General features: G+C 47.5%; 1 protein-coding gene across 1 annotated transcript in view; it reads left to right on the forward strand.

Annotated features, from left to right (window-relative positions):
* The window catches only part of Stab2 (stabilin 2), a 160,839-nt gene that overhangs the window by 110,051 nt on the left and 36,640 nt on the right, over window positions 1–14,148 (forward strand). Inside the window, exons 41-47 of the mRNA XM_040755138.1 lie at window positions 534–610; window positions 3,060–3,185; window positions 4,670–4,743; window positions 6,113–6,184; window positions 10,995–11,114; window positions 12,603–12,650; window positions 13,913–13,996. Coding sequence (XP_040611072.1) covers window positions 534–610; window positions 3,060–3,185; window positions 4,670–4,743; window positions 6,113–6,184; window positions 10,995–11,114; window positions 12,603–12,650; window positions 13,913–13,996 — 601 coding nt within the window. The remainder of the gene's footprint in view (window positions 1–533; window positions 611–3,059; window positions 3,186–4,669; window positions 4,744–6,112; window positions 6,185–10,994; window positions 11,115–12,602; window positions 12,651–13,912; window positions 13,997–14,148) is intronic.

Raw genomic sequence — 14,148 nt, forward strand, 5'->3', positions numbered from 1 at the left:
ATGCCAGTTGTCCCAACTGGAACCACAAGGACTCTTTCATGGAGGGGACATCACTTTCAGTAAGCATTGGCCCAGTCCACAACCCAAACTAATGTCACTTTCTGTTCCTCACTGCCATAGGGCACATTCTCCTGTAAACTAATAAAATGCCTAGTAGCTGGAGTTAGACCTGAACCCACGGTCATCCTCCATCATTGTCATGTGACCTGGGGTCAATTCTTTACTTCCTCCCTGCCTCAGTTTCTTCCCTTATTATGGCAATAATAATCACGCCGCCCTTCAGGGGCTGTTGCCTCCCCTGTGGACAACATGAAGTAAGCCTGAGGCTCATGGGTAGCGCTGTGAACTGTATGGTTTGGCTGGAGTGACAGTAGCGGGATCCTGCCAAGAACCAACTGTCCCCTCAAGCCGTAGGCAGAGCCTCTGAGTGCTTCATAGAGTCACGGGCCTGGATACTGGACTGAAGGGGGTGTAGGTCATATTGTGGGATGTTGCATTTCTCTGAACATGCCATTTGCCCTTTTCCACTGCAGCTGCCTTCTCGATCCCGATGGCAAAGCCTCATGCAGATGTGCGGCAGGATTCCAAGGGAACGGAACAGTCTGCACAGGCAGGTGGAGCAGAATCTGCTAAGGGCTTGTGTGGGCTGAGACGTTCGACTGGGCCTCGGGCTGGTGCCAGCCACTGTGGTGACTCTGAGCAACTGAGGGTACCCAGCTCTGCCAGTTTGGGACAGGCAGGCAACTGCATCTGTTTCACTCATGCAGCGACACTGCATCTGAGCAGTGGTACACACCTTGAGAGCAACTGGAACCAACTCCTGGTTTTAAAGGTTTAGATTGGATTGATAAAGGCCGAGGCATCAGGACTCAAGAGTGCATCAGTAAAGGGTTAAGTACTGGATCTTTCTCCTGCCAGACTCGTAATGTCACATGGGTGTTTAAGTACCCTGAGACCTCATTTGTAAAGTAAGCATAAGACCACCTTCCTTGCAGAGTGCTATGAAGGGTGAAATGGCCTCTCTGAGTACAATGGCCGAATAGGGCAGAGGTCAGAGGTCAGGCCCTTGCCTCATCATTAGGCCTCTGAGTTTGAATTGAAATGCTTACACCTGTGTTACTTCAGGGACGTTGCTTGGCTGTGTCTTTAACCATTTGCTCATCTGCAAGTTAGGGATGGTTATGGGAATTACTGCATTGGATAGTTGTATATGATTCAGATTATGCATTAGAGTGCTAAGAAATGTGAGCTATTATTCTTAGAGTACAGAACACACATTTAGCACTAGAAAGGAAGAAACTCAGCAATCTCTCAGTGGCCTGCAACAGAACGAATGCTACTCTCAGTCTTAATTAGAGAAACTTGTTTTCTCAGGGAAGGATGGTGACTGCAGACTCATGGATGTTCAAGGTGCTGAGAATAAGTACAGTTGAATGCTCAGCCCTAAGCAGGATATAGTACCCCATCTAAGACTCGGGGAACACTGAGGAAGAGGAGCAGAAAGAGTGTAAGAGCCAGAAGAGAGTACAAAGAGGCAGGAATGCTGTCTGCTGAGTGTGGATGACCATTGCAGTCATGATCTCAGCTTCAGTTCCCCGCACCTGGCCTGCCCAAGGCTGAGCCTGTTGTCAGACAATTGTGGATTAGGGAGGAGCTCAGAGGGCCCCTCTCTCTGCTGAACTATTGGCTATTGGTAGATTCTGAGATCGGGACAGTCATTGTCTACAGTTGTGTAGTTGCTGATAAGCCTACCAACCCCCAGCAGAGAATTCCAAACCCGTGGTCACATGGACAGCCTGGGTAAACTCAGTAGTTTGAAAGCAAAAGGATATTGAGTGGAAAATGGACTTGTGAAGAGGTAGGAGTTAGCAGGGGTAGAGGGAGACAGGAGAGAATAGTGGTGAAAATGTCCAGGATGCATTATTATACAGGTATGAAACTAACAAAACACACTTAATAAAGTTACAGTGAAAAACAAACAAACAAAAACAAATAAGATGAATCATTCCAAGGAACAACTCTTGGGGTTGATCTTTGGCCTACACACTCACATACATACTGACCCCTATTCCTGATCAGAGACCCCTAATAGTCTTTCTGTGATATCGGAGAGTTTTGTCTCTTCTAGAATGCTAGTGAGTCTGGCTCATTTCACTCACCTCTTTTGATGGTTGAGTTAATTTCATTGAGTAGATAAACCACCATCTCCATATCCTACCCTCTGATTGCTGTTTTGACCATTGTGAATAAAATGTCACACACACACACACACACACACACACACACACACACACACACACACACACGAAGCTCTTAGCATCATTTTTCTCTGAGTACCCTGTCCTGGGGGCTCTGACCCAGTTAGAGACAGAACAGTTAGCTTTCTAGACCATCTTAGCCTAGGAACTCTCAGAGGGTGCAGGCTGCCCTGGCCCTGGGGCCACATGTTCCCTGCAGAGGGAAGGACACCGTCCGCTAGGAACAGCAGCTGGAAAAGACAAATAGTGAATTCCTTTTCCTTGCCCTCCATCTTAGCGTTACTATTGTTGTAATGAATCACATGACCAAAGCAACTTGAGGAGGAAAGGGTTTGTTCTGCTTCCATGCCACTGTTTATCATTGAAAACAGTTGATACTGGAACTCAAGCAGGGCAGGAACATGGAGGCCAGAGCTGATGAAGAGGCCATGGAGGAGTGCTGCTTACTGGCCTGTTCCCCATGGCTTGCTCAGTCTGCTTTCTTACAGAACCTAGGACCAGCAGCCCAGGGATAGAACTACCCACCACGGGCTGAACCCTCTGCATCAATCACTAATAAAGAAAATGCTATAGAGTCTTGCTTACAGCCTGATGTTGTAGAGACATTTTCTCAATCAAGCTTCCCTCCTCTCTGATGACCATAGCTTGTGTCCAGTTGACATAAAATTAGCCAGCATATTCCCTGTGTTGAGTAATTAACCACATTGATCCAATGCCTTCTGGAGTTGATCTAAAGGCTTCCTTTTATCAATGGCTCAGGTTTAAAAAATTGTCTCCTCCCATCTCTCTCCTCTTCTGCAGCCATCAATGCCTGTGAGATCAGCAATGGAGGATGTTCTGCCCAAGCTGTCTGTAAAAGAACCATCCCAGGAAGCCGTGTTTGTGTGTGCAAGGCAGGCTATACAGGCGATGGCATTGTGTGCCTTGGTAAGTGACCATCCCTGTCCATCTGGTGGAAATGGTGTCAGTTAGAGCTGTGTTAAAATCTTCTGGTGTATGAGCCCTTATTGTTAGGTCTGCTACTGGGCTCGTAATACAGCATGCCTTGGCAGAAAAGCCCAAAGGTGTGGAAATGACGTACTCATAGGGGTGTGAAGGCATGTGATGCAAAAACTTCACTTTGAATGGAAGGAGAGACCTTTTCCATTTAAAAATTCTAGTGGCAACTGACATTTTGGACTTTAGAAAATTGCAGAAGACTGGGAGCATGTATCTAGAGATGGTCTCTTAAACTATTTTTCCATTACCCTGTTTTATTATATACCTAGATGTTTCTAACAAATAGTTGTCTGACACACAGTGTTTATCTTAACAATGTAACAGAATAATTCCTTGACAGTAGGGATGGTGCTTAAAGCACACAGCTGTCTGTTCTAGAGTCATGCCCTCAAATTTGAACTCACCGAAACGGGTTACAGCAGTCATGCTAAGAAGAATCATCTTGGCCCGCAGTCACTCATTGACATCTACTGCTCACTTTCTCCCTTAATCTCTTTGTATGATTTCATATTCGTCCTTAGTCATTTGAGATGAAGCTGTGTAAGCCGTGTTGTATTTGTCCTTAATAACTGAGTATGTATTTCCTAAAAATGAGGGTCACTTACGATGTAGCCACACACAGTTCCTGACTGCAGTAATTGATTGTCACTATTAATTCTTCTAATTCTATTCTATTCCCATTGTCCCAATACTTCTCTAGTGTGGGGTCTTTGGAAACTGCATGCCACATTTAGTCCCGTAGCTCCTTGCTGTGTTTCTTTGATGCTGGGTCTTTTATTGGGCGGTGCGAGGACTTTTATTTTCATTACTAGATTCCATTTGTATATTCCAGATCAAAATGTCACAAAAATCATGTATCCTTTTCAGGTTGTCACAAGTCTCAAGGTTTAGGATATGAATTTTGTTTAGGATATGAATTTTGACCACTAGGTCAAACTGCTACGGAGTTATCCAGTGCATAGTCATTTCTCCTGTGCTACCATTAGTTAGTAGAGAAGCTTCAACATCGATCAACTGCTTCTCCTCAGAAAGTCCTAAATTGACTTTTATTGATAGCCGGTCTTTATGGTGTTACAAATGATTGTTGTTGTTTTTTTTTTTTCATCCCCAAGTCTCCTCAATGACTGCACTAGGGGACTGGGTGCTAATATTCTCATTCCAAACATTAATATTCATTCCACAAAGGGTCAGATTTAAGCCCACAGATGTTGCCTCTGCTAGAATTAGTCCAACCCAGGGCCGGAGGGGGAGCAATTTTGAGAAACCATCCCCCTCCCCAAGTTATTTCTGCCTCTGAAGTTCCAGAGATCTGCTCTTGGTCAGCAGTCGTCTCCAGTCCCTGGGAATCCCTCAAAAGCCTCTTCATGAAAGCAAAGCTTGACACTCAACACATGTTGACTTTTGTCTTAAAGAAATAAACCCATGCTTGGAGAACAATGGTGGCTGTGACAGGAACGCAGAGTGCACACAGACGGGGCCCAATCAGGTGAGTTGCCTCTAGAAGGTTTCTCGGGAGGAAACCCCTGAGTCTTAGGACCCAGGCCTAAGGGAAGGAAGTGCAGAGCAGACCTTGGACCAGTAGCAACCAGAAACCCTGCAGGGCAGACACTGAAAACCCAAGAGGACATTTGGGGAAAGGAAGATAAGTGAGTTGGGAAAGGGACTAGGAAAAGGGCTCTGTAAAAGTAGAATATACTCACCTGCAACCCCTCTGTGATCCTAGAAGCACCTAGAAGTTTCACTAGAGTGTTCCCCTTTCTTTGAGCTTTCTGAGACCCAGAGTTGCTCCCATTTTTCCTTGGCTCCAGGCTCTAGAGGGCGCTGTGCCATGCCAGGAGCTCACAGGTCAGACTTCTGACATTGCTATGGCCCCCAATAGACAGCTGTGCAGCTTATCCTGGAGCAAGTGAATTTGGGGGAGTGGGAAAATAAGAGGGGCAATGGAAGAGCAGACTCCCCACTCTGCCTCCCTCAGCCTCAGACACGTGCTGAACACACAAAATGGCCAGGCAGGTAACCTGGATAACAAGTCAGATACCCAAGAAGTGTCCCTTGGAGCTCACTGAGCCTCTTAGGAGGTACAGCACTGCACCCATCAACAGACAGATCAAGCAAGTTGACTGAAGCTCCCTAAAGCAGTCTCTGCTGGACTTTTCCTCACATATTTTTCTGTCTCGGTAGAGTTTCTATGTACACAGAATGAGGAAATTGTTCTTGTAAGGTTTCTGACCCCTGGAACCTGTAAGTGTTCCTGCAGACCTGGAAAGCAGTGTTGGGGACCTGAGCTCTGAGAATACAACCCCAGCTAAGAGGAGCTCGCTGCTAGGCCTGTTGGGAAAGGTTTTGACAGGGCTGGGGCCAGTGGTGAAAGAGGAGACAGTGGAAACCTGCCCACGTTGCCCTGGCTAGCCCCACCTGTGGAACCAAGTTCTAACAAGTGGCCCTCAGGCCTGTGGGGTCCTGTTCCCAACTCCCCACAAACAGTATTCCCTTCCTCGGGCTCCCAGCTGCCTTCCTTGTCCATCGAATGTGTGTGGTGACTTGTTTTCCTGTGTGTATCCTGTGTGCTGCAAAGCCTTCCCCTCAGCACATGCTAGCACTGGTGTCTGGGTTCATTCCTGGTGGACAAAAGACAATACTGCAACTGGGCTTTCTTCCCCCATCAAAAAGGAAGGTATCTAGGCAATAAGGATGGGACATTTGTGAGATCTAGTACGCAAGTATACTAGACTAGGTTTTAACAAGACACAAACAAAACAGTCCCTTCCCATGCTGCCATTCTACAATCAAATTCAAGTCTGAGATCCAGTGTGCTAACCTGCCTGTTAAATGACCCTTTGCCTCTGTTCCTGAAGGCCGTCTGTAACTGCTTGCCGAAGTACACTGGAGACGGGAAGGCCTGCACACTCATCAATGTCTGCTTAACCGTGAGTATGCTTCCAGGCCCGCAGCCTGGGAGCCTTCTCCCACCTTCTAGGGAATACAGAGGCCAAGTGTTCTCCCCTTGGAATCTCAGAGCTAACTCTGGCTAATGAGGCTCTTTTCCTCTTGTGCTATTGTCATGCTGGGGAGAAGGAGAGAACAGACTGCTCCCCACAGCCTGCCCCTTTGGATACAAGATTCTGATAGGAGGGACCAAGGTATACAGAGTTGGTCCAGCATTCATCTGATGCAAGTGTCCCAAAAGTAGCTTAGTTAGTTTCCCAAAGTACAGGGAGTACTGAGAAACATTCAGGAGTCAGCTAACAAGTCTTAGTATCCTGCTCAAAATCTGGTTGCCCAGCTACAGTGACTGGTAATAGAATGTTGACATGCTGTTGCCTGAGTTTGTATTTTGTGTTTCATGTATGGAATGGTGAAGAAGAGAGGGGCAGTTCAGACAAGCACCAGAAGTTACGTTGTGGAGAAGAAAGGCTGCAGGGACAGTGAGGAGATCAGTCAGTGGCCAGGAGTTGAGAGATGGTGGGATGAGTAAGGGAGACCTGGGCTCTTAGGGCTAGGAAACTGCTCTGTGTTGGGCACACATCACTATACACTGTACACTTGTCAAGACCCACAGAATGTGCACCAGCAGGAGTGGGCCAGCATGCAAGCTATGGCCTTTAATATCATTGCATCAATTCCTGCAAATGTGTAATCAACAAATACAAGGTGTTAATGGTGGGGAGACCTGGGAGCGGTGGTGTCTCTATAGGAATGTCTACGCTTTCCACTGTTTTCCTGTACACATAAAACAGCCCTTAAAATCAATTACTTAAAACAAAACCCACCACATTCATATGGAAGTCAACTGTCAATTTTCCTACTTTATACACACATACACACACACACACACACACACACACACACACACACACACACACACACATCCCTACCTGAACATAGCTTCTACTCCACAGATGTGTTGTCTTTCCTGTGTAAGCTATCTCTGTGATACGAAGAATGTGCCCAAGAGAACACACAATTTTTTAAGAGGTCTGACTTAGCTCTTATCAGTAGACATCTAGAGAGGTCTCAGGACCCAGGAACATGAACTTCATGACTCTATACAAACATAACCTCATGGCAGTTCTGCTGTGAGAACCCTCTATTCCCTCCCAAAATATATCTTCTGGATCTCCCATGACTTTTGACTGCAGACTAGCTCATGTTGTACTAACCCCGTAGGATCTAAGTCTGAAACTGGACAAGTGGTCTACAGCTGTTCAACTCACCCCCCACCCCATCCCCCGCCATGGCTCCAGTGGGGTACAAGATTGCATAAGCTTCATGCCCTGACATGTCACATCTGGGCACTGTGGTCATCCATGCCCTGACATGTCACATCTGGGGCACTGTGGTCACCCAGGCTTCTGATGGTCACATCTAGGCACTGTGGCCATCCATGCCCTGACAACCTGCATCAATATGACATTTATATATGCTGCTCTCTAGAGATCTGGGTTTCCATGCTGTCTCTCATTTAATTCTTCAGATACCCAGTGGGACAAGGACTAAATAACCCCAATGTACTGATGAAAAATTCTAGCTGTGAATTATTTCCCTAGGCACCTTGGCTTCATTTACTGTTGCATGATAAAATACAAGGCAAACTAGGGCTCATCTGAGTCACAATTCCAGGTCACAGTCCGTCACTGCAGGGAAGTGACAGCGTCGAGAGCTTGAGAGAACTGGTGACATTACACCCATCGCCAGGATCAGAGAGCAAAGAACTGATACATGTTCCCCTGTGCTGAGCTCACCTTTCCCATTCATATGGTTCAGAACCACCTCCTAGAGGATGCGCAGTGGGCACATCTTCCCTGTCAGTCAACTGAAGATAATCCGCCCACGGGGCCAGAGGGATGTTCAGCACTTACGAGCATTGGCTGCCCTTCACAGGCCCAGGGCTCCATTGTCAGCACCCACTTGGCAGCCGTCTCAGAGGATCCAACAGCAGTCCCTGAGCACCAGGAACACATGTGGTACACAGACATACATGAAGGCAAAACACCTATACACATAAAACTGAATAGATTTCAAAATAAGACAGTTCTGCATAGGCGTGCTCACCAGACAACCTGATCTGCGCAGCCCCTCACTGAGGCTTCCCCATGGGGTGATCCTAGACTGTGTCACATTGGCAGTTAAAACTATGAAGTTTAATCACAGCCCGAGGGCTAAAGTCGAAAGTCAATGTGAGTAAAGATGCTTCCAAAAGCTCTGGGCGGAGCCCTCCTGGCCTCTTGTTGCAGGGGCCACAGTGCTCCTGGCTGTGGCTGCAGACCACAGCCTCTGCCCCCTTCACCTCCTCACCTGCCCTCTTCACCTCACGCCTGTCCTCTGTCCTCTTCACCTCACGCCTGTCCCCTTCACCTCACGCCTGGCCTCTGTCCTCTTCACCTCCACGCCTGTCCTCTTCATCTCACGCCTGTCCTCTGCCCCCTTCACCTCCACGCCTGTCCTCTTCACCTCACGCCTGTCCTCTGTCCTCTTCACCTCACGCCTGTCCCCTTCACCTCACGCCTGGCCTCTGTCCTCTTCACCTCACGCCTGGCCTCTGCTCTCACGCCTGTGGTTTAGGAGCCTCATCTCAGGACCCTTGGTGGCCTCTGTGAAAATGCTTTTCTAAACAAGGTCACAATTACAGGTGGCTTGGGGCTTAAGGGGCAGCCATGTTTGGAGTGGGTTCAATTCTTCCTGCCTCTGGCTGGCAGAAGTAAAGATCCTTATTGGAGGTCATGGAGCCAGTACATGACACACACAGAGCCCAACCCAGGGTGTCTCTCTAGGGCAACACTGTGGACCAAACACTTGGGTGGCTTGTTTTGCCTGAGCATTTCCAGCTGATGCTCTGAGAACCGAATGGAGTTGCTCTCCAAACAGGTCCATTGGCCTCCCTGTTGGTCTGGCAAACTCAAGAGAACAATGGCCTCTGTATGGAATGACTGCAGACAATACGGGAGCAAACACAGGTGGCTGGGGCATAGGGCTGCTGTTAGGAGAACTCCACGTGGCTCTAGCTGACAGTTCCTCCATGCTGTGTTGGTCAAAACACGCATGACACATCTGCCCTGGAGGTCAGAACTCGTTGCTGTCCTCTTGGAAGCATATGTCAGGAGTCAGCTCTCAATTCCAAAGTCAATAGGGCCATCGAGGGCTGGACAGGGGCCCACAACAGGAAGATGGGAACTTGGTTCCCCTCTAATGAGTACCATCTCGAAGCCTCAGATCTCCATGGCCTGGAGCAATGCCAGCCAGCATGGGCTGTGCAAGAATAACAGAAGTTTTCGTGTGAATTTTTAAAGTTGTTAAATGATGGTAATAACTCAAAGGAAAAGGCAAAAACTCCTTAAACATTGTGGTAAGCAAACAAAATAATTGTGAAGCAGTCCAAGAACCATGAATTTCTTCCCAAGTCCTACCACCAAGAAAGAGCCAGGCAACAGGGCTTTCCGTGGGGGACTCTTCTATTCAACCCATCCGTCTCTTCAGTGTCACTGCAACAGAACCCTGGAGACCAGGTAGCTTGAGCGGAAATGTAACCCCCACACTCTGGAGGCCCAGGATCAAGGTGCCAACTTGTGATACGGGCCTTCTTGGTGTATCATAACCCAGCTGAGTGAGTGAAGTGAAAATGAGAGAGGGTAAGAGACAGGAGGGTGGATGGAGAGAGAACCAGAAAGGGGGAGAGAATGTGAACCTCCACGAGGGGGGAGAAGGCTCTGAGAGGCCCACGGTGTGAGGGATGGTACCAGGTTCAGGGGAGGGCTTTGTGAGTTCCGGAAGGAGTGGGGTGTATGGTCAGGGAGCAGGTATCCAGACCTCCATGGAGCAAGTGCCCTCATGGTGAGGGATAACTGGGGCTCCTAGGCCCCTGGAGTGGACAGAGGCCAAGAGGGGTGTGACAAGAAAGGACTCTCCTGTGTGGTCTTGGAGCACACTGGCATTGCCACCGTCAAAGTCTGGGTCGTTGGCTAGAAGAATCATGTCCCCTGGCGTCTGCTTTTCTAAGCAGCAAATAGAAGTGTATCCCTTGGCGTGGGGTTCTGGGGTGCTGACCACCATCGTACTCAGCAAGTATTTTGGGGAAAGATTTGGGGGGATTCCCAGCAGTGGGTATTGAGCCGCTCCTCTGCTTCTCTTCCTGACTTCATGCTCCTTCCTCACTGGAGTCCGCTCTGTTCAGAGCCCATTCAGAGGCCGCTGTGAGGCTCAGTCAGCTGTGCTCTGTATTTTAGCCTCCTCTTCCACATCTTACGAGCTCTTGAGGACAAGGCAATGTGTTCTGTTTATACTGGCTTTCTGTCATCCTTCCTATGACCAGGTCAGAGTTTGGTCTAAAGATGGGAAGTGTTACACATGAAGGGTACTTTTCCATAGAGGGCTGGAGACCTGGTTATATAAACAAGCCTGCTGTCTTGGGATACGAGGCTGTCTGAATAAATGGCCAACAACCACGGTACTATACAGCAAGTCTAGGAAGGCAATGAAGACGGCTCAAAGTTGGAGAGTTGAGAGGGAATGTGTGGGAGATGTTTATGTGTGTTCACACATGCACATGCATATGTGTGTGCACGTGTGTGTGTGTGTTGTTAGGGATTGAGTCCAGTGCTTTGCAAGCATTCCACCACTGAACTGTACCTACAGCCCTCAAATTATAAACTTCAGCACAGAACTGCTCAACAAATAGCAACAAGGCTGGCGGGTTCACTGGTCTGATCGAGTCCCTCCTCCACCTCTTGGTACTTTTACCAGAATAATGGCGGCTGCAGCCCATTGGCCATCTGCACCCACACTGGACAAGATCAGAGGACATGCACCTGCAAGCAGAACTACACAGGGGATGGATTCACCTGCCGCGGCAGCATCTACGGGGTAACAACAAGTCTCCAGAAAGTAAACTGCACGTCCCAGGTTCCCCGGGGAGTTACAGATAGGCTGCAATGAAAAGAGCTCTATCTACCCATGGAAATTCCTGTGGCCTGGGAAGGGAGTGGCCTCACGATTAAGCCTGACAAAGCCCTGCAGTCAGAAAGACCTGGGTTTGGATTCAGCTCTGCCAGGGAATAGCACTGTGACACGGAGCAAGCGATGTCACTTTTCTATGCATCACTCCGAGCATGGAAAAGAAAATGATAATGACATCAGCTCTATCAGGTTCTTACAAAATGAAATATGATGGTGGGTGTCAGGAACACAGAGCATGTACTAATACTTTGGGTTGGCGTGTGAATAGATGTAAATATATCTGAAGTGGATGTACAGAATGTGGTGACATTCTGTGTGTGTCATGTATGTGATGTGATAGAGTATGGATGTGTGTGGTGTGGCATGTGTATATAGTGTGTGGTGACTGTATATTATGGGTAGTGTATGGACTCATAACATGGTGTGTGTGAAGAGTGGAGTGTGTTTGTGGTATATGTAGTATATGCACGTGTGATGTATGGTATATTTATGGTATATCATATGTGTAGTATATGGGATATATGTATAGTATATATGTCTGTGTGTATATTTGTGGGTGTGTTATTGTGTGCATGTCTGTGTATGTTGTATATGGCATATTTGTGGTCTATGGTATGTGTAGTGTATGATGAATATGTGTGTTATATGGAATGTATGTGTATGGTGTGTGTGTGTGTGTGGTGTCAGATGTATGTGGGGGTGTAGGTGAATGTGGCTGTAGTATATGGAGTGTGTGTGGTGTGTTTATGGTATGCATATGGTAGATGTGAGGGTATGAGGTGTGTGTGTGTGTGTGTGTATGCCTGGTATATGGGTATATTTGGTATATTTGTGGGGGTATGTGTGGGTGTATGGATGTATGTTGATATGCATGTGTGGTGTATGGGGTGGTGTGTATGGTGTGTGGTATGCCTGTGGGGTGTGTGTGTGTGTGCACATGTGGACACATGCTGTTCACCCCATCTGCATACACTGCAGATAGAGGAGAAGCAGTGTGATCCTTTCTGGTCTCTGCAGATTATAAACACTAAGAAAATTATCTTAAAGAGAGGCCAAAGCATTCTGAGTGATCAAACATTCTTGTTGTCAGGTCAATAACTGACCTTTACAAGATTTCAACTATATTTGGTGTGCTTTGTCAAGATTTGAGTTCCATTTGAAATTTTTGTAAAGTCCTGTGCTTTGAGGGGTGATAGGCTCTTTCTTTTGTACATTGGATAGGATTTCAGACATGATTCAGTGTGTCCCTCAGTCATTCTGAGCATCAGCTACAAGCCCTCAGTGAGGCTGCAAGAGAGCCATCGTGTGGCTTTCTGAGAACAAATTGTCCAGTACAACTCTATGTTTTGTGTGTGATTCCCAGCTGATATGACATTTCCTTGTCTTTGTTTGCAGGAACTTCCTAAGAACCCGACAACTTCACAGTATTTCTTCCAGTTACAGGTAAGAAAGTGTCTGTCTACTTCTGAGATGTGTGCATTCAGTTTCTACCACTAGAATATATGTGTGTGTAAATCTATGTGTATTTGTGTGTATATATTGAACTATATTTGTGTATACACATGTATGTATACATATGTCAAATTGCCAGGTCTCCAGCAAGATATACGATAAAGCTATAGCCTCTGGAGTCAGGGAGGGCAGAAGAAAGTCTGGAGCTAGGATTTGATCATTTGTGAACTCTGTCTCTCAAGCCTTAGGTGTAACCAATCACACAGGGTTAGCATTTGTGACAGTCATTATATCTAAACGTTGAAAGGTACAGTAAAAAATACATATAGGAAAGATTAAGGAATACATCATATAGGGCTCTTATCATGAGTGGGGCTTGCTCTGTGTGAGTCACTGAGGAGTGGGTGTTCACACATAGCAAAATGGCCTAGGAACGCATTCCTCAGAACAAATCCTATACGTCAGTGATAGTGACTGTATGAAAATGTCTGTCACAGCAGTGGAAAAAGAAATACTATTGGGTGTGAGTTACCTGTTCACAGCCATCGTACCTGACAGAAACAACCCGAGGGAGGAAAGCTTTGCAAAGCTCTGTGCTTCTGGGCCCTGGGGAGGCAGAATGTCCTAGTGTTGGGAGCATGTAGCATGGCGTACAGAAGCAGAGAACACAGGCTTGGTGTACCCATTCCAGAAGAAGCAGGGCAAGATGCAGCTGGTTAGGTGAAAGCATGCTGGCCTTCTGGGAGCCATCCACATATAAATCCCAGAAGCACTGAAGAGGGGGGCGTGAGGGACCAGAGCAAACACTGCAGCAGCCCTCCAACCTTAGGATGACAAGATGGCAGCTGACGGCTAAGTGTGTCATCTTGGTTAGTCGTGTGGTTATCACAGTGTATAGCCGTCACGTGGAGAGGACAGGGAGGTTATCATAGTGTGTAGCTGTCACGTGGAGAGGACAGGGAGGTTATCACAGTTATAGCTGTCACGTGGAGAGGACAGGGAGGCAGAGGTCGTCTCTATGGGGTCAGAGGGAGTTGTCACCCTCTATGTAGTCTGCTTTCAGAATTGCTACTCTATAGCCACATGTTAATTTTATAATTAGAAAAAGTACGATTTTGATGACACAGAATCTGGCTTTACTTTGAGACAAAAACAGACTCTGGCCTATCTTTGAGCCTCGGCCTGCCCCTGTGAGAGAGGAAGCCCTAAGGTTGTGTGAAAGCATGACATGTGGCCTTACCTCCTCCCTGCAGGAACACGATGTCCGAGAGCTGGCTGGGCCTGGCCCCTTCACTGTGTTTGCGCCGTCATCCGCCTCCTTCAACCAGGAGCCCAGGGTGAGCATCAGGCTGAAACTGTAGAGCAGCTTGATGAAAGACATGGCCGAGAACCCACCATGGTGATGTTTGTGGGGGCAGGAGATGGTCTCCTCTGGTGGAGCTGACCAGCAATAAAAGGGGCTTCTTGTCTATGTGAAGACCCTGGCAGG

This window comes from Mesocricetus auratus, unplaced genomic scaffold (assembly GCF_017639785.1).
Source record: "Mesocricetus auratus isolate SY011 unplaced genomic scaffold, BCM_Maur_2.0 Super-Scaffold_100011, whole genome shotgun sequence".
In the NCBI taxonomy this organism is placed as follows: Eukaryota; Metazoa; Chordata; class Mammalia; order Rodentia; family Cricetidae; genus Mesocricetus; species Mesocricetus auratus.